Raw genomic sequence first — 20,990 nt, 5'->3', positions numbered from 1 at the left:
AATGCTGTAATCTATATAATAAAAATAAATAAAAGGTTTGAGATAAGGACAAAGCAAGAAAAGTCAAAGAAGTTACACTCTTTTGCTTGACTTCATTGATTGACTGACGTAATAAGTTCGCTTTAATTAGCAAATTTGTTGGTATTGGAGGTGAGATTCGTTTCCTGAGATTTGTTAATTGTTTTGTTGGTCACTCAATTACCCTAATTCAAGAAAATTTATTGATGGTTCAATTACATAAAAATAACATATCTAAATAAATATAAGTCACGAGATTTTCTTGCATTAATAAAAATAAACTGTTATAATTAAAATATAATAGTTATTGTCTGTTTTTGAAAATAAAAATCTTTCTTTATAAGTCACTAAAATGTCGTTAGTAGCTCATTATATTAGGTTGCACCTTTTAGATCAGAATGAATATTTTTTATATTAATCTCAAAGTTTTCAATGACTTACTTAGAAAGTGTTAGAAGAACATGTTGAGTAGTTTGATTGACTGATAATGATCATTAATTTATGATTAATTTTCTATTATAAAGTATTTTCCTATAACTATCTAATAAAATATTATTATTATGTAAATTTAAAAATTTATATTTTCTATTGTAAAATTAATTAATTTATTATATACCAAAATTACGTTGAATATCATATGCAATTAAGTGAAACATTCTCATTCATAATTAATTTATTAAACTCCCTAAAATATAATGTATTAGGGGAAATCAACAATTATTAAATTAAAAGTTAATAGGCTATGAACACCAATAATTAATTAAAAAAAGAATAAAACTACAAAAGTTAATTAGAGTTTTAGCTTTTTCTTTAGAAATATTAAATTAGGGACAAAAAATAAGGAATTAGCAATAAATGTTTTTATAGTAATTCCTTTTTTTCTTGTAGTGATTATTGAGTTTTTTTTTTAAAAATAAAAAATAAAAAAATAAAAAAAACAAGAGAAAGAAAATCACGGGCTCATTATCTCCTTTGGCCAATATGCGGCTTCGTCCGTGCCCGGATATACTCAAATTAATGAAAACAAGTTTTTGTTCGAATGAGGATTTTTTTTATAATTCACTAAAAAGTAATAAAGTGTGAATAATTTTAAAAAATGTCTTTTAATTGGTTTCAATCCATGTTTGATTCAAGAATGATTTATATATACTAGCCATGTGCTTATACTATGCACAATAAATATCTTTATGTATAATATTAGAGATATTGTCTAATAGTATTTTAAAATATATAATTTAATTAAGAAAAAAATTGTAAGTTAAATTATTTATAATTTCAAATTGGTTAATTTTGTTGAAAATAATTTAAATTAAAGAACATCTTGTCACGACCCATTTCCGCGGGCCGGACCGGCACTAGGACCTGTGTGGGCTTAAGGCCCTCGAAGCCCGTAGTAAGCTTAAATTATTTAAAACTCACATTCTATTCATAATTGTGGATTCAGACTCATTAACTTATTTTTCATACGTATCCAAAATACAGTTCATATATTTAACATGGACTTTTATTATTTATTCACAACCCAATTGGAATATAATTGCGGAACTCTACTTTTACATTTACATCATTATTTCTATCATTAACAGTCTTATATTATAAGTGTTTCAACTCTATAGGGTTTTCCTTTCTTTCTATTACCTGAAAAAAAATAGTAGGCAGGGGTGAGCGCCAAACTCAATGAGTAGGGTTAGATAACCCTCTCATCCCACACAATCACACAGATGCTAAAATATTTTTATCTGGTCACCGATTAATTATATGATCATGCAGTTTGTCACACAAATGGCAATACAACAGCAATCACAATTATTATCACTTTCATATAATCATATCACGTGGAAATTAGTCAGTGGCGTCACTGAAACCCCCAAATGAGCCGTCCTCACACATGGCTCATCCTCTCATAACGTGTGCACCAGGGAACCGATCCCCAATACGGCCAACTGGTCTAATCCTCACTTGACCAGTCCTCTCATTGTTTTTCCATTCCCTCTTTTCTTTTCCATACCAACAGGAGGTCACTCTGTGGTTTTCCATATCATTCATATCATATCATCAGGTGCACACGGGGGCGCCGATCTCCCATACGGCCAACGGTCTCGTGGACCGCCCTCACAAACCCATGGTGACCCACTTCATCCCAATTTCACACAAACAAGGCACAGTAATATCACAACACAAGTAATCAAACAACCAATAATAATGCAGCACAATATAGCATTTTAACAAATGCATGATAACGATAACATTTAGTCGTGAATGCATGAATGCAGGCGGATAATGCGAATTATCTAACACTACTCATAGTTCATTATTATCCTTTAAAGGACTATCTTCATTACTACCGCTCTCAGCTTTTGTTTTGATGTTCTGGAACTTCACAAGCATCTAGAAGGAAAATTCTAAGTAAGAATTCGAATTCAAGAAATTAAATCCTTATTCGCTAAATAATTAAAGTCGGTATTTACTTTATTATACTATATATATTCGGTACTCTTGTTTATTTGTTTATATCTTTCATATAAGTGTCGTTAGTAATTTAATGTTCCATAATAATGATGGTATCAATAATATTAGCAAATCAAAATAAAAGTACCATTAATCATAGTATTAGTTATACCAATAATTTTAGGAATTGTTTCTATCTATTATTAATATAACTAGACTGGTTCTTATATTCACATATTACAATATCAGTGATTTATACCTCCAATGTATTTTAATTCTTAATTCCCTTTTATAATTTAACTAACCATGATCGCTTGTACTGGGTATCCTAACTTAAACAATATTTACCTACTAATTTGATTGATAACTTGAAATTGAAGCATTTCTATTTTCTGTGGAAGTCTTTATTGTCCATTAACTACATAGTAGTCCAATTCTATATACGATGTCCACATATTTTAATTATCTGTATTTAATTTCATCAAACTCTAATTGTTACTAATTCGATTAATCTTGTAATTAATTAATTAATTTGAGTTTTGAAATTAATACCGAAAATGAGTAACTAGGCCTTACAATGTACCGATCGAAAATCGGATTTCATTTTTGTGATTCGAGCGAAGAGGAGATCATTCTGCCTCTCGGAGTGTGACATCCTACTGAATCGAGTTGTTGCATAGAGTCGAGTCGAGTCGGGCCGAACTAGAACCCGGTTCGAGCCATTTAACTCCAGAGTGGGGTAGAATGGGATGTAACTTAAATAAGTAAGAGCAGTGGACTTACTTGCATAAAACAAAAAGATTAAAGTATAAGGAGTAGGACTTACTTGCACTAAAATATTAAGTTGAGGTATTAAAATGTAACATGTAGAAAATGTAGGTATTATTTTGTAATTATACCATACAATTGAAGAGATAGTTGGGAAGTATACGAGACTTCCATTTCAGTTTGCTTTCTTCATTTTCTTCATCTTCATCTTCAACGTCTTCTTCATCTTCATCTTCCTCTTTATCTCCTTCATCTTTCTCTTCATCTCCTTCCTTTCTCCATCAATTTTCATGTGATTTAAACACTAAATTCAACCTAGAACTCTATCTAAGTAAGTAGCTTTTCTTAAAGTTCATACTTTTGTGATATTTTAGATGATTTATAAGAGTTATTATGTATAGGAGAGGGGAGCTCTAAGTAGGAGGAAAAGGAAGCTAAGAAGAAGCTTTAAAGCTCTTTTGGTTGAAGGTTTAATATCTCTTTTAGTTTTTTTCACATTTTCTTACATGAATACTTTGTAATGTGTTGATAATGAAAACATATATTACTGAATGTTGAATTAGAGGTCTGTAAATGGTGATAATGCATGGGATGAATTGAATGAATGAAGTAGATATTGAATTCATGCTGAACCAAGTTTGTTGGACCACTGACCAGTAACTTCACCCTGATTTTGACTCTATTTAACGATGGAATTAGGAAGTGGTATAGAAGAGTTATTTGTTCCTATATGTTTTAGATGTCCATGAGTTTTTGAATCACCTAATTTGGAGTTATAAATTGAGAGATATGACCAAAATAGTACAAACTGTGCAGGCTGGAAATCAACAGTCTGGACGGACTGGAAGTTGCTCATTTCGGTAAATATTTGACTACCTTACCAACGTAATTAAGAGATGTGGTAGAAGAAACATTTGTAGCCTAATGTGTTATCTAACCATAGAATGTATAATCACCTAAATTGGAGTTATAAATTGAGAGCTGTGACCAAAATAGTATAGCCTGTGCAGGCTAGAAACCAATAGCTGGGCAGACTGGCAGTTGCTACTTGAGCTCAATATTTGACTACCTTACCAACGTAATTAAGAGATGTGGTAGAAGAAACATTTGTATCCTAATGTGTTATCTAACCATAGAATATAGAATCACCTAAATTGGAGGTATAAATTGAGAGATATGACCACAATAGTACAAACTATGCAGGCTGGAAACCAATAGCTGGGCAGACTGGCAGTTGCTACTTGAGCTCAATATTTGACTACCTTACCAACGTAATTCAGAGATGTGATAGAAGACAAAGTTGTACCTTAATGTGTTAGCTAACAATAGAATTTAGAATTACTGCAATTGGACTTCTGAATATAGAGTTATGCTAGAATTTGTGAAACATGTGCAGGCTGCCCTATCATATTTAAAGGCTACATTAGAAATGTTGTTGGCATGCATATGTAGCTTCATGCAACCTAAGATTTACTACTGAATTTGAACTTTCTAAGTTGAGTTAAATTAACAGCAATAAATTCCTTAAACTGACCGGTAGAAATTAAGTTATCTAATGATTGGTACAAGTTGCCTCACAGGTGCATCAATTAGATTTCCATGCAAATTATCAATTGTGTGCTTTTACTTCGATTTATCTATGATATCCTCTTAAAGCATGAAAGAATGAGACAGCATACAGGTAAACAACATGGGTTATGAATTTGATGAAGAATTGAATATGCTTTTGTTTTGTATTCTTGAAATACCGATAATATGCTCCATTGAGGTTAGGCAGAAACCATGTAGATAAGACTATGTCGCGACATAGGATAGCAGATCTACGCTCCATACAGTTTGGTACTCCGGCTACAGGCCGTTGAGTGGATATGATTATATATGGGCCATATCAGCCCAGCCATCCAGTATTCATCCAGTTTCATACAGTTCTTCTTATCTCTTCGGTTTCACTGTAACCTTATGGAGCCATACAGTTCGGAGATTATATTATTTCTCACTTATATGATGTAAAAATTTCATAAGTCATACAGCATAATGAACAGTAAGTAAACTACTGAAAAGCTAATGCACTTGTGCTTATATGTTTATTTATACATTGATATCATGAAAGTATAATGATATGTGTGCTTGCATGTTTATTTATAAGTTGAGATATCCACTGAGCTTTATTTGCTCAGCGAGTTACTTGTTTAACTCATAGGTTTTGGGTCTGGACCGTAGAGAATCATCTTACAACTGCTGCAGTTCATCTTTTGAAGATCCAGTCTTCAGGGTAGCTACTCATTTTGATATTTTACTTCTGTCTATATTTATCATGGCATGTACAGGGCTTATAGTTGGGCCCATTTCATTTTGGACACTAGTGTAATGTCGTGTAAATATTAAGCACAGTACTAATGTAGAAAGCAACAGCATGATAGTATAGTCAGTATACATTATGATATCAGCATGACAGGACATAGAGTCAACCAGATTGTAGCGTCTCGACTCGGTTCATTCGGGTTTACGGGTGGACCGGGAAGGGATGTTACACGGAGTCCTCGCCGAAGCCTCGCCGGGCCGCCGCCTCTGCCGTGCACAGTGGCCGAAAAAGTTAAACCGCCCAGAAAATTGCAAGGTCACCACCACCCGATTCCAATTTTCGTGAGGAGTCCAAATCTACTATCAGTTTGATGAGCCAATGGCTCGTTTGATCGGAACAAGCCCGACAGTCCCTTCCTCGCCGCCGACCATGGTGTTTTCAATTTCTTCCACCAAAACTGTCGTTTCTTAGATGGAAAACGTTCACACAGGATGGAGGAATCGATCGGAGCTCACCTTGAAGCTTCACGTCGCCGGAATCGCTCGATCTCGCCGGAGTTGCAGCTGCGTCGCAAAGAAGATGAGGGGGTCATATCTGCGCCACTGGAGGTCCGATTGGAGCGAGGGAAGGCTGGAATCGTGCCCAGTACCGCCAAAGGAACCGATCGCCACTTCATCCTTGCTGAACAGTGGACGGAAGCGAGAAGGAGAGGGAAGAGGGAGGAGTCGCGCGACTGGAGAAGAAGAAGGAAGGAAAGAAGAGAAAACGAAAGAAAAGAAAGAAGTCTAGAGCTTCTAGACCATTCTGCTTCGATTCAAACCGTGTGGTTTCCGAACTCGGTCTAATTCAATGATTTGGCTCGATTCTTGCTCAAATTGCAGGTTTTTCATTTGGTTTTCAGATTATCCGTGTGGTTTCCGAAAAATCGATTTGATTCCCCAGTTCGGTTCGATTTATTTTACTTATTTAGTTAGGTTAGAAAACATTTCCTCCATTCACTCAATAATAATAAAAATAGTAATAGTAATGATATTTGATTTTAGAATAATTAATTTCTATATATATTTATAATAGATTAATCGCTGGTGTTTCATATTATTTCTTAAAAATTTTAACTGTTCTCAAATCGAAAATTCCGAATAATCTCTTTTGGGCTTGGGCTCAATTCGAAAATTTGAGCTCGAATTGAAACTATATTACATTTGCAGCCCACGCGGCCAAAAATTTGCGATTTTTGATTTAATAAAAATTGAAAAATTTTGAAAATAAAAATTCGGAGTATTACACATCCATTTTAAATTCAAAATATTAGACTAATTATATAAAAATTAATATCTATAATAAAATTGAAAGAAAAGGAAATATATATTAAAAAATTATTGATTTAATTTATTTTTAAATTAATAAATTTTCTTAGATGATATTAAAAATAATAAAATAAAAAGATAATAGAAATTCAATCATAGATGTATATATATCATTTTCAATGCTAATTTCATATAAACTATTTTCTTTTAGGATTTATCAAACTTTGCATTATTTGATAGAGTAACAGAAATTAGAAGTAAAAGATATATATCAATGTTGAAAAGAACTTCTATAAGAATTATTGAAATTACAAAAAAAAAAAAAAAATGATCTTACTAAACCTCAATAAAACTAATAAAGACAACTATATATTGCTATTTTAAACCAAATAAATATTGAAACGTTTGAATATTCATTGTTAATAAAATAATAAATTAATATTTTCACCATTAACTTTCTTTATGAATTCTTTTAAATATAAAATTATCATTTATAATAATAAATGATAATTATGATATTCCTATCAATATTATAATAATATTAATTTAAAAGATAAGTTATAATACATATTAATATGATAATCAACATCAATATTATGACAATTTTTTAATTAAAAATAGGTGATAATATTATAATAATTTTAATTATTTAACGCATATTAATATGATAATCGAATGACAATTAATGCCAATATTATGTAATTTGAATCGAGAAGGATAGGTTATAATATTATAATATCACATGTCAACTTCTTGGAAAAAGAATGATTGCTTTATATATATATATATATATATATATATATATATATATATATATATGTTATTTTTAGTGTCTGAACTTGTCCCTTTTTTTCTATTTTGGTGTATGAACGGAAAATAGTGATAACTAAATGTCTAAACTTGTATTTTTTTTCAATTTGGTGTCCCATAATGAAGTGGACAGCCAGATTGTCTAATGGGACAAAGTGGGATGCACATATGTCTATGTCTCTGCTTATATGGCTGACTTTTAATCTATGTCAGTTGCCCAATGTGGTAAAAATTACTGATTTATCCTCATTAACCTCAGCTTAAATACTTACTTTGTGAAATCACTAACCAATAATAAACGTTAAATACATTAATTGAGTTAGTCTAAAGTTGAAGAAGCAATTCTCAAAAAAAGAAAAAAAAAAGAAAAAAAAAGTTGAAGAAGTAGATAAAAGTTGTATGGTGATGGAAGGAGCAACTTATGAAACAATACCCAAATCAAGAACTGATCTCTCTATACATAATATAACAAGAAAATTCAAAACGATAATTTGATCAATATACATTCGATCTAGCTAGGAAGAGAAAATTTAACATTCATATTTGAAAAGATAAAAAAAAAAACCAATTCTTTATTATTTATAACTACGATGACAGAATAAGCACAATATTAGATCAAATTTTACAAAAAAATAGAGTATATAGTGTGTGTGAATTTTATCAAGCACAAACGCAGGAATCATCCACCACCATAACTTCCTCGTCTTCACTTCGAAACAATAGATATCCAATTGACAATCCAGTAACAATAGTCAAGATTCGCTGCCATTAAAAGACATTATAGCTAGCATCAGTAGATACCCGATCGCCGAATTGACTTCAAACAAAATAGCGGAAGAGAATTTTGTAAGTTTGAAATGATCTTTGGATCACAAAAGAGGAGCTTCAATTGATGCTGGTTGAGAGCGAGCGATTCTCAAGGCGGTGTGGGCTTTGAATCGGAGGCATTGATCCTCCATGTATTGGTAGAAGGCGGAAAAGAGGAAACAGGCCAACAAAGAGATGAAGTAACTGGGCCATGAATTAGTTAGGGATTTCAAAAAATAAGTGTTTAAACCAAGGTTATGAGGATAAATTGGTATTTTAATCATATTTGCCACATTGACAGCTGACATGATTAAAAGTTAGCCATATAAGTAGACACGTAGATATATGTGGACCCCACTTCATCCCATTAGACAATCCGACATGCCATTTCATCAGGAGATACCAAATTGAAAAAAAAAAAAAATGAAAGTTTAGGCATTCAATTGTTACTATTTTCAGCTCAGACATTACACTAGAAAAAAAAAAGGATAAATTCAGGCACCGAAAATAAATTATCCCCGTATATTGATTAGGGGCTATTCAAGTGTGAGTTAAATACAAAATTGTAAGCTCGAGATTATATATCCTTCTCTTTTGGTGACTAACAAAATAATAAATTAAGTTTATTATTATGCGTATTTGAATAAAGTATTTATGCATGAATTTTTGAATGGATCATATCACCACATCAAAGAATCAATTAATCCAATTGAAGATTAACCATGAAGACAATTTGAAGAATTGAAAAATTATCCGTTACCTAGAAATTTAAGATTAATAATTCGATGTTCAAATAGAAAGAAAGATTATGCCAAATTAATTAACCTTATATTTTATTTATCTTTCAGTTTTTCAATGATAGGACTTGAAATATTTTATTTGTCTAAAATAATATCTTGCAAAGCTTAGAGGGAAACTATCTTATAAACCCTATTTTTCAAAATTTAAAATATAAGGGTTTGTGAGAGTTTTGTGGAAAATAAATTTCAAAATTGCACTGGACTTTTAAAAGACTCTAACCCATTGCCAAATTTGTCCTAGCAATTCTTCTCTAACATTAAATTTTTGTCTCTAACGATAAGAAACTGAGTTTTGGGTATAAAATTATTTGGCATGGCAGATTTTAGTTTTTATGAGAGATAAAAATTATTCCAGAGTTTATTATTCAAAATTTCTCATCTGCATTCTTTTTGCTTTGATGAATATTTTTTAAAGAGAAGAGAAAAACTTTTTCACGGGAGGTATTATTTATTTTTAAGTTTTAAATTTTAAATTCTCTAATCTCTCTTCTTCTTACTCCATTATATCATTACATAACATATAAGAGAAGAGAACCAATTATTTAGAGAGAAGTTTTCAAATTTAATTAAAATCAGATTTTTATCTTTTAATACTTGTTTCTTAAGCTTAATTATGCTACATCTCTCTATCTATCTATCTATCTATCTATATATATATATATGAAAATCTGTAATTTGCTTGTTAGAGCAAAAATTGTTCATTATTTTTTTAGATTTATTAATAATTAATTTAACCATAAAAAAGAAAAGAAATTATGTTGAAAAGCTATATAGTATATTTCATTTTCAAACGTCAACAATTGTTAAAAAAAAGAGTTGAAGCAATCATCATGTAAATTTTTTGTTGACGAGACGAGACCTAAATTTACTAGCTTTGTAACTTTTTGTGGGTGTTCAAGACAGCTTTGTTGTTGCTGATTTTTGTATATTAAGAAATGTCAGTAATTAGGTTTTTATATTAATAAAATATCAAAAAATATATTAAAAAATTACAAGAATTTCAACGTTGGTAAAAAATAAATCGGTAATTCTCAAATTATCTTTATACAACTTTTATAATTCAACAAAGACGACAGCAATCAACGATCGGCAACGACGACACAGCAACGACAACAATGGAGACCGGTGACAATAACCAATAATAGCAACGGTGATGGCGACAACTATGACAACAATGAAAATAAAAGAGTAAAATAACAAATGAATAATAAAAATGACATTATTTTAATATTTAAGATCAAACTGACATTTTTTAAAACAAAGTTTCAAAATATGATGATTATTACAGTATCCCTTTTGTAAGGAAATAACTACTTCTAGATGAAAATAACCTACAGATGCATGGATGCATAGACCAAATCTAAGCAAATTTTATCCTTTGAACGGTGAACAATATTTTTTTATAGAAAAAATTAGAAATTTCATTAAGAGAAAATTGTATATAAATCAATATATTTTTATATTTTTATATAGGAACTCTAATAATAAAACACTTACACAAAGAATAAAAAAACACAATCTTGAATTAAAGTATATGATCGGGTTGATGAAGCATAATATTTGTATCATAGACAATCGTTTGCTCCACTTGGTGGCTATTCATAGTCACTGTTCGACTCCATGGTCTTTCTATAAGTCCAATTTGATTGCTTTCAAATTTCTTTCTTCTATTAGAAAGGAAATTTGAACTTTTTTTGTATAACTATTCAAATAACAAAAGACGCTAAATAAAATCACCATAATGGTAATAACAATAAGTTAGAACTAGATATGAGAACAGAATTTTAAAATATAGAAAAAATAAATTTCAATATTTAAACAACAATAACTCAAATCTAATAATTATTTGTTAAAGAAAAAAAAAGAGATAAAGGTGAGCTCGGTGAAAACTCATCGATGGCCGCCTGTGAAAAAAAGAAAAAAGAAAAAACTTTTGATTTTAGATTTTGGGAGAAAGAGCGAGTCAACCGAAGGCCCATCAAATTAATGGTGAACAATGTTTAAAGGCCCACGATTTAGACAACTTCTAGCTTACCGAGTTTTTAATTATACGTCTTGTTGTCATCTTCAATAGCCCCAAATACACGTTATTCCTCCACAGCAAATTACAAATTCTTTACCTAAAATTTTCATATTTGCCATTTTACCCTTTTCATGTGCAAATGACATGACTCATCCACTCACTCGGCAGTTCTTATCACAATCCACTACGTCACTCCCTCAGCAGTTCATGAGTTGTAAGATAAAAGTGGTTCAAAATATTGTTATATTCACATTAACACCTTATTCAAAAAAAGAAATTGTCTGATAGGAATTTTTTAGAGCTGGATTGAGATTGTCAGATTGATCACATTCACAGGGAACTCAATTTCAATGTTAACTTTCATGCAAGTCTTGCTACACCATTGCCATTTGATCAGACATTTTGGTCATATCCCTATTCGACATGTGGCTGAAAGCAAAAAGAAAAGCCAACTTTGAACTTTCCTACTTCCACGGAAAGAAGCTTCAAAGTAAAAGATCGGGGACCAATTTAGGGTGACCGCAATTCCACTTACTCCCACTGATCTTTTATACTTCAGTTTAGAGCTTTCTACATCTCACTCTGAGTGTAAATTGGTTTGGAATATACTATGTCCAAATCGAAATTTTAATTTAAAATAGAATTTTGAATTAAAAATTTAAAATAAAATATATTTTTTAAAATATTGATATATAGAATATGGAACTGAAACTAATAGAAAATTCTATATTTCAATCCATATATCGAATTTTTAATTTTTAATTTTTAGTTTTAATTATATATTTTAATAATAAAATATTAAATTTGAATAAAATGTTTTCAAAATTTTAATATTAAAAAAACTCTTATTTCATTTTAAAACTATATAATTTAGTGAAATACTTTAATTATAATAATAATTAATATAGGCTTGAATACCTAATAGTCAAAATAAAAAATGAAGCATGCTTTATATAGTCACATTGCATGTTTATCATTGATTCTGTGAACCTAGTTGATCAGGAAAAACTATTATCTTTTTTTTTTTGGTGTACTTATAAAAAAATTTCTTTTTTATGATCAACTTTGAAAAATTCCTGAAAATGACCTTTTTTTTGCTTTTATTCTTATTTCTCTTTCTAACTTTTTGTTTCTGAATTTTATTATATCCATTTCATGGTCACACCAACTTTATGTTTTCTATATTTGTTTTCACATTACTAATTAAATGGAAAGTTGTTAAGTGAAAATTTATTATCATCGATAAGCTTGAATTTATTATTTTGTTGCAATTTAATTGTGTTTTTTAATATCCATATCTAATTTTTAAATAATCATATTGATTATTTTTTGTTAAATTTCAAAATTTATGTTATAAAATATATCATAATAGACAATATTTGTGTTTAGCAGCTAAGAAATTTGGAATTACTGATATTCAAACTGAATTTTCATAAAATAGTATGAAATAAAATTTTAAATTTCAAAAAATATTTGGAATGGAATGAAATGAAATTTTAAATTCCAAAATATTTTGGAATAGAATCGGAATGAGTATCATTCCATTCCGTTCCATACAGTACAAATTACTCCCCTTATTATATTTACTTACATCAATATGAATTTGTCCCATTAAATTTTATCTTTTTGCCTCACTAATTGTTAATTTTTTATATATTAATCTCTTTTTTTTTTTTGAGAAAAATCAAACTAGAATTTCATTAATTAGAAACTGTATATAGATATGAGATATACATATTAATATATTTCTATATTTTTATATAAAAAGTCTAATAATAAACCACTTATACAAAGAATAAAAAAATTACTATAATGGTGATAACGGTAGATCTGAAGATTATTTTAAAAAAAAAAATCAAATAAAAAAAGGAAACGGTTGACTACCGTCCGTGAAAGAAGAGAAGAGAGACTCCTACAAACTAGATTTTCTAAATCAAATAACGAATGTTCAAAGAATCTTAGCTTGAGATTACAGACCCAGTACGTAAGGAAACATAAAGAAATGGACAATTACTTCCTTGTACTGCGGAGGCAACTAACCAAGTGGCCAAGCTTTTTTTTTTTGACATTACCAAGTGGCCAAGCTTTTCTAATATTATTCCAATTTGACATCAGAGTCCAATATTTAAAACAAACGCCGGAAATTGACCGTTGAAAATGAAAGAGAAGAAAAGTAAAACCACAGAATAGAAAGATAATGCCATTTATACTCGCCAAGTCTTCATCACAATCCTAAATTAAAATTACACTCTCTTTTATCAAATATCAAAATAGATGTACAATCATAATAATAATTCGAATAGATTTGAAAACCAGATTTTTTTGATGAAAAGTATTGAATTTTTTTAAAAGAAAAGTGAAATTATATTTCATTATATGAAAAATATTATACATGTTTGAAATACAAATCGGGATATTATTGTATTTGATTACAATGAATTTTCACGAGTAAACTATTTGCTTCTTTCTTATACTATGTTTAATCCTAGCTACCTGTCTTCATTTCTGTCTGTTGTTGGATGCCATTGCTGGCCACCGCCATCTCTGTCTCTGCTGCTTGTGCTGCCTCCCGGAACTTCTTATAAATGTCACTCTTATAAAATTTTCTAGTTCTAAGCACCAAAATAAGTGACACAAAAGTACCAAATAATGTCACAGCAGTAATTATAATAAAGGACAATTTGAAGCACTCAGTCCCAATGCAACTGAGCTCTTGACCATGCTGCCTTTTAAGTCCTTTAGCTGCCAATTGCTTGTTTGCTTCTATGTCATACAATTGCCCTGCTACTCTCACACTCAGCACATAGGACCCAATAGGGCTAGCCACTCCCCCAAAATTGTACAGAGTAGAATAATACTTGAGACCAAAAATTTCAGAGATTATGGCAAAAAGCAAAGGCCATTGAGCACCAAAACAAAACCCAATAATTATTGAAGCCACGTAAAGTCCACCAGGGACATTAAATGCGATTAGGAGATGCCCCACACAAGAAAATAAAAGGATCAATGTGAGCATTAGAGGGCGAGGAAATTTATATTTGGATAAAAAATGTTCAGAAGCAAAACCTGCCACAACTCTACCAAGATAATTCCATATACTCACTAATGAAACGAAAGTACTTATACTTCTTTTAGGGTACTCTAAAGATGTCCCTATTTGACCCAAGTTGTCAATAGCTGTTAGTGTTCCCCCAACTCCACAAATTGTTGATAAGAAGAGAACTAACATATCAATACTAAAAAGTGCTTGTAATATTGTGTAGTCCTCTCCTCTATTTGGTGGCTTAAACGCAGTTTTCCAACATGAAACATTTTCGTCAATGACATTTCCCGACGAGGCTGCAGTGCTGGCTGTGGCAGCCGTGACTGTGACTGTGTCTGTGGCTGTGGCAGTGTTTTCTTCGGTTGTAATTATTTTCAAAGGTGAGGGGTTATTTGAAGCTAGTTTCTTGTTTTGCCAAATCTTGTACTCTTCTATTAAAACAATAGCAAGAGGCAAAAACAGCAAGAAAAGAACCATAGCAGCGCTAGCACCATATTCACTCCGCGTAAATTGCAATCTTTTTTGTAGTATAATAATTATCATTAAAAACGCTGCAAGGCCTAGCGAAATGTAGAGAAAATTGTAAAAAACTTTGAGCTCATTCGGTTGGCGAATTACCTTCATGATTCTTATAGTTCTCAAGAAAGCAAAAGAAATCGCCGCCGGTAACCAACCGATCAGCAAGATCAAGCTTTTTGAATCATCACCATAAACGGCATGATATATTTGAGTTATAATTGCACCACTCAGCCCTACATAACCTTTCAAGATTCCAAGAACGGCACCGCGACTTTCAGGAAAGTTCTTGACGCACGTGACTAAAGAACCAGTGTTTGCAAAGGCTTGAGAGTTTGCTCCTATACAAATATATAAGCACATATGCCAAACATGGACGCCGGAGATTTTTCTGGTGACGGCAAGCCAAATCATGAAATACCCGAAAAAGTTCAGGACTGCCCCCATTGAAAGAACCACCCACGGGGGCGTGACCTCGTTGATAAGGCCGGATAGGACGCCGACGTTTGCTCCTAGGTCTTTGAAAAAGCTTAGTAGAGTAATTGTCGTTTGGTCGTAACCTAAGGCGGTTTTGATGTCGTTTGAGTAAAGAGCGAACATGTAAGTTGCACCGGCGGCTGCCATTATGAGAAATGATGCGAAGACCATGAACCACCGGCCGGTGATGACTTGAACAGTTAAGTTCTTCATGTCAGCCAAACCACCTATGCCACCACCGCCACCACTACCACTACCAGGGCTAGCAACCACCATTTTTGGGTACTGAGTGCTGTTCTAGTGACAGAGTACACTTTTGAGTTGATTTGTTTTGGGGGACTTTAGAGAAAGAGGAATTGGGGATTCAATATTGTGGTCTCTATATATAAAATAAAAAAAAGGTTTGAGAAGAAGGGTAAAGAAAGAAAATTCAAAGAAATTACACTCTTTTGGATGACTTCATGGATAATGGATTGGCTAGTGTAATAAGTTTGTTTTAATTAGTAAATTTGTAAGTATCGGTTATTCTCAAAAAAAATAAAAAAAAAATTGTAAGTATCGGAGATGGAGATTTGTTAATTGTTTCCTTTGAATTTTCTCACAACTACAACTTCATTCCTCTATTTAGTAAACTAGAGTTTAACAACGTGCAAGTGGCTACTTATTATCTGTAATGCATGGACACGAAATAGAGGCTTGGGTCCTGCACAAGTGACAATTCAGAAATGGAAACTCTAGGATACTTTTGGAAACGTGTCGGGTGCTTTCCATAAATACTGAATATCGGACACCCGTTTTTCTCCTCATAAATGTTTTTTGCATTAAAAAAAAATCAGATTTCAAATCCAAATCAAATTTGAATGATTTGCAAATTTTATTTGGAAAATGACAAATAATCTTGCTTTTAATTTCAATATTCAAACGTCAAATTTTACGGAATTTCATTATTTTTTTCCATTTTGACATTTGAATATTTTGTTTTCTTTTTTTCTTTATTGAATATGAAACTTATGAATTAATTGTCCTTTAAAAATTTTAAATATACTATTTCTAAAATATTTTTATATTTATTCCTATATTTTTAAATTTTATAAATAAACCCTTATATTTTTTATATTTACACGTTTTCCCATATTTCCGTTTCCTATATTTTTTAAAAATGTCGTTCCCCCCTATCTATTTCCACGTTTTTCCGTTTCCATGTCAGTGCATCATAGCTTATTATAATTCCTTGTTTTTATCTTTTCTTTCTAAATATGTTTGATCGGGTTTTTTTAATATAATAAAAATAGTAATAAATTATTTAAAAAAATAAAAACATTGCGTGCTGTAAATATAATAATATGTATATAAAAAAATGAATGAATATTGTAAAAGAAACTATTGAAATGGAATGCAAAAATAAAATTTTATGATTGAAATAATGTGAAAAAAAATTATAACTCAAGTAAAATAATATCTCTAAAATAATGAATAAAAATAAAATCTCTATTATAAATAAAAAAATAATGAAATTATAAACTTTTATTGTTTAACATAAGTATTTTTACCTATTTGATATATATATTATTTATGGTGAGCTATTGCCTCACCAACTAGTTAATTAGATGCGAGTCTGTCCTCAGGCGGATTCCTCCTTTTGCTCCTCAGCTTACGATTTCCAAGGGCAGGTTTAATTGCGCGCTACTCAACTGTGTAACTCCACTTTCCGTCCAATTTGAATGTGTTAAGCATGTATCGAACTCTCCATGATATCTTAGTTATTGCTAAGTCAGTTGACAAACTTATTCGGATTTGTCTTTCATTTCATTAAACTAAACGATATCTGTAATATTAAGAAGTAATTATTCGATACGTAGAACAGTCTTTGACGTAAAATAATAATAAACTCTATAATCAAAGAAAATTTAAAATTTTTACGGTGATTTTTTTTCTATAAGAATTAATTATATATATATATATATAATAAAATGGTAAATTAATAAAATTTTTAATTGAATTATAATCATAAATTAGTCACAATTATAAATTCTTGTAAAATAGTTTTTATAACCAACCAAACTAAAAATTATATTAAAAATTATTAAAAATAATTATCTTTATTCTACTATAATAAATTTAACAATAACGAAAAATTTAATAACAGAATAGAATTAGGATAAAGTCTTATTATTTACCGTGATTGTTTTTACCACGCTGTTATGTTTAAATTAAAAATTACCAACAAATCAAATTGAATTTTTATATTCTTTACTATATTTAAAATATGCATATTTAATATATAATATAAATTTTTAGATTTATCAAATTGAATACTTGAAATCCTACTATATCGAATATATTATATAATTTCTTATTTTATTCAATTAAATTCTTATATTATTGCCATATTTAATATATACCTTATTTAGTATATAATATAATTTCTTATTTTATCAAATAGAATCTAAATTTAAATAGAAAATCAATATAACCAATCAAAATTGAATAATTTTTATTTTTTTAATCAATAAAATTAAAATATTTAAAAATATTGTATTCTTATCATATTTAATATATACTTTATATAGTAGATAATTTCTATAATTTGTTTTATAAAATTTAGACCTAAATAGAAAATTAATATAACCAATTAAAATTACTTTACCTTTATTTGTTTAACTAATAAAATTAAAATTCTTAAATAAATTTTTTTGCTTATGTACCATATATATATATATATATAAAATATAATATAATTTCTTAATTCATCCGATAAAATTTATACTTAAATAGAAAATTAATATAACTAATCAAAATTAAATCACCACTATTTTTTTTAGTCAATAAAATTAAAATTGTCAATAATATTTTTGTCGATCCACTAACTTAATAGGCGCATTTTTTACGATCTTAATATTTTCCCTCCCCTAACTCGATTAATTAATAATTGGTTACCCACAAATAAAATAGACTATCTACCTATTCAAACTTGGTTTATACCTTAGATGAGTTTTGAATATAAGAAAAGCATATTATTATTAAATTATTCAAGTTGCTAAATAAAAAGTGAAAAAAGAATATATTATCGAAAAATGTTTATTTTATTCCACCATTTGATTAAAAATTACATAATTTATGGATCTTCCCCACCCGTCTTTCCAATTTCATTTCATTCACATTTTCTAACTTCCTAATCCTTCATGTTTATGTTGCATCTAAAGTGCATGATCCTTTAGCTGGTTTGCATTTTTATTTTATTTTTTGACATAAATAATCAATAACATAAATAAAAAGCTAAAGCTATGTTTGATGAGCCGTAATTGAATTTAGTATATAAATATTTTTTTAATTATTTTTTTTAAGATTTCACGGAAAAATTAATGAGAATATGAAAATAAGGAGAAAAATTTTAGATTGCAACTGTTTATAAAAATAATGATTTTTCTAACTGTCAATAATATCTTTTTTTTTCCTTTTTAAATAAAATTAGGTCCTTTCCTCAAGAGCACAAGCATATGGTCTATGACCCACATTCAGCCTGCCTCTAAAAATCAAAATATGGTGAAAAAGATAAAAATAAATAAATCCATTTTGCTAATTGAGTTAATATATAATGTATACTTTATATGCATTTCAAATTATGACAATTATGAGATTGGAATATATTAATTATTATGATAATTAATATAGTTTTCTTATATTTTAATAATACAAACAATTTATGGTATTGTATTATATACGAAAATATTAAGTTAATTGATTGATAAATACTTTTATTTTAATTGATCCTCAAATTATAATAATTTTTTATTATTATAAAAATATTTTTCCTTAACAAGCTATTTAATTATTAATTTTATATTTTATTATTTCATAAAACGTTATTTTTTCTATATTATAAATATTCTTAGATTTTTGTACTATAAACTGTTTATAATATTATAATTTATAATAAAAAATTGTATATATAAATTAAATTACATTTATTTTCATATATGTAAAAATGAACAAGTATTAATAATATGCAATACATGATCGAGAAAATGAATTATATTTTAAAATCATAAATTATAATAAATCAAGATCTAGAAGCTCAACATTATAAAGCAAGGAAAAGTCTCAATAACTTGCGTACCTACCTGGTAACTGTGGTTTTTTTCGTATCTTGGTGCCTTGGATGCGATGCGAGGGATATGAATTATCACCTCCACATTAACCCAAAGAAAGGGAAGATCATGTATAATTAATTACTGATATAATGTTAATTAATAATAATAAAATAATTGGTCAATTAATAATATATGAATGGATGTGATGGAGATGTATATCATGGGTTTATTATATATTTGGGGTAATTGGCCAACCAATTGCTTGGAGATAGTGACTTCCGAGTTGTTCATAATCAAATTAGTCACTACTCTCTATATATATAAGGTGGTTGATTAGAATTTTCTAAATGTTTGCATGTTTTTATGCTATGCTGGCTAGGAATATGACTTGTTTTTTATTTAAAAAAAAAAAAAAAAACTATTCGGTCCTTGGCCGACTAATTTGAATTTGAATTCTGCAAATGCTCATTGTAAGGTAATCCTTACAATTCAGTTTTCTCCATTTACAATTCTGACTAATCCAAATTTGAGTTTTGCCGAGGATTATTATAAAGGCAATCCTCGCAATTTAGTTTTCTCCATTCACAACGTCAGGGTTTAAATCATGAACGCTTTTTAAAGAATCTAATGGCTCATACTAAAGTAATAATTGCTAGGTGGTTGGCTAAGAATATAACTTTGATAAGGATTTTTTAACAATAAATAACACATTTGACTAAGGTTTTTTCAAACGTTTGCATGTTTGTATGCTAGCTAGGAATATGATTTTTTTTTTTTAAAAAAAAAAAGGAAAAGAAAAAAATCACCAAATAGTCAAATGCTACTATCCAAAGCAACTAATTGAAAAGTCCAATTATTATATGCTATTTTTGAACACCACTAGTCAAGGATTGCTCTGAATGATTATCCTAAAACTAGTATAGAATATAATTAATTCTCGAAAACAAACTAGGGTAGATTAATTATAGTTTGGTTAATTAAACCATTAACCATCTTCTAACCGAAATGCTAATATTAGTTAACAAATTTTATCATTAATAAATTATCATAATTTTACTTTTCTTATTTCTTACTAGTAATTAATTAAGTTTTTATTAAATGTCAAATCGACAATCTTAATTATAATTTTGAATAGCCAAACACCATGACATATGAATGAGCTAATAGTGATGCAAACTTTGTTGAGTTTACTAATTACTCCCTCCTCTATAAAGATACGCTTGCTTTTCATTTTAAAAATACAATTAATTTCTTTTTTTTTTTATACATTAGAAAGCTCAATAGATTGAAATAACACTCTGAGCTACACAATTAGGGTCGAAAGGATTTGAACTGAAGACCTTTCATTCCTCACATGAGTCAAAAGACCAATCAAACTACACCTAACTGACAATTTCTTAATTCTTTTAATATACAAAACTTAATGTATTTTGTTATTAAAAAATTTTAATTGAAGCGACGTCTAATATTAAATAAGAATATATTTTTAATTTATATGATAAAAATAGAAATAAATAAATCATTGTCAAAGATCCTTACATGATTCGATTTTCAATTTCCAAAATTTGGTCCTCTCTATC

At 29.2% G+C, this 20,990-nt stretch overlaps 1 protein-coding gene across 1 annotated transcript; it reads right to left on the bottom strand.

Annotated features, from left to right (window-relative positions):
* Nucleotides 1–13,514: 13,514 nt before the first annotated feature.
* On the bottom strand, nucleotides 13,515–15,970 carry LOC105641117 (protein NUCLEAR FUSION DEFECTIVE 4). Its single transcript, XM_012225594.4, has one exon. It carries the CDS (start codon nucleotides 15,593–15,595, stop codon nucleotides 13,769–13,771), a length of 1,827 nt encoding a protein of 608 aa, XP_012080984.1. The 5' UTR covers nucleotides 15,596–15,970; the 3' UTR covers nucleotides 13,515–13,768.
* Between the last annotated feature and the right edge of the window lie 5,020 nt (nucleotides 15,971–20,990).

The sequence above is a fragment of the Jatropha curcas genome, chromosome 6 (assembly GCF_041381405.1).
Source record: "Jatropha curcas cultivar XTBG-Jc1 chromosome 6, XTBG_Jcur_1.0, whole genome shotgun sequence".
Lineage (NCBI taxonomy): Eukaryota > Viridiplantae > Streptophyta > Magnoliopsida > Malpighiales > Euphorbiaceae > Jatropha > Jatropha curcas.
The sequence above is the reverse complement of the archived record's forward strand: the minus strand, read 5'-3'. Positions and strand labels throughout refer to the sequence as shown.

Coding starts and splice junctions, on each gene's coding strand:
- LOC105641117 (XM_012225594.4), bottom strand. CDS start 15,595: ATGGTGGTTGCTAGCCCTGGTAGTGGTAGTGGTGGCGGTGGTGGCATA.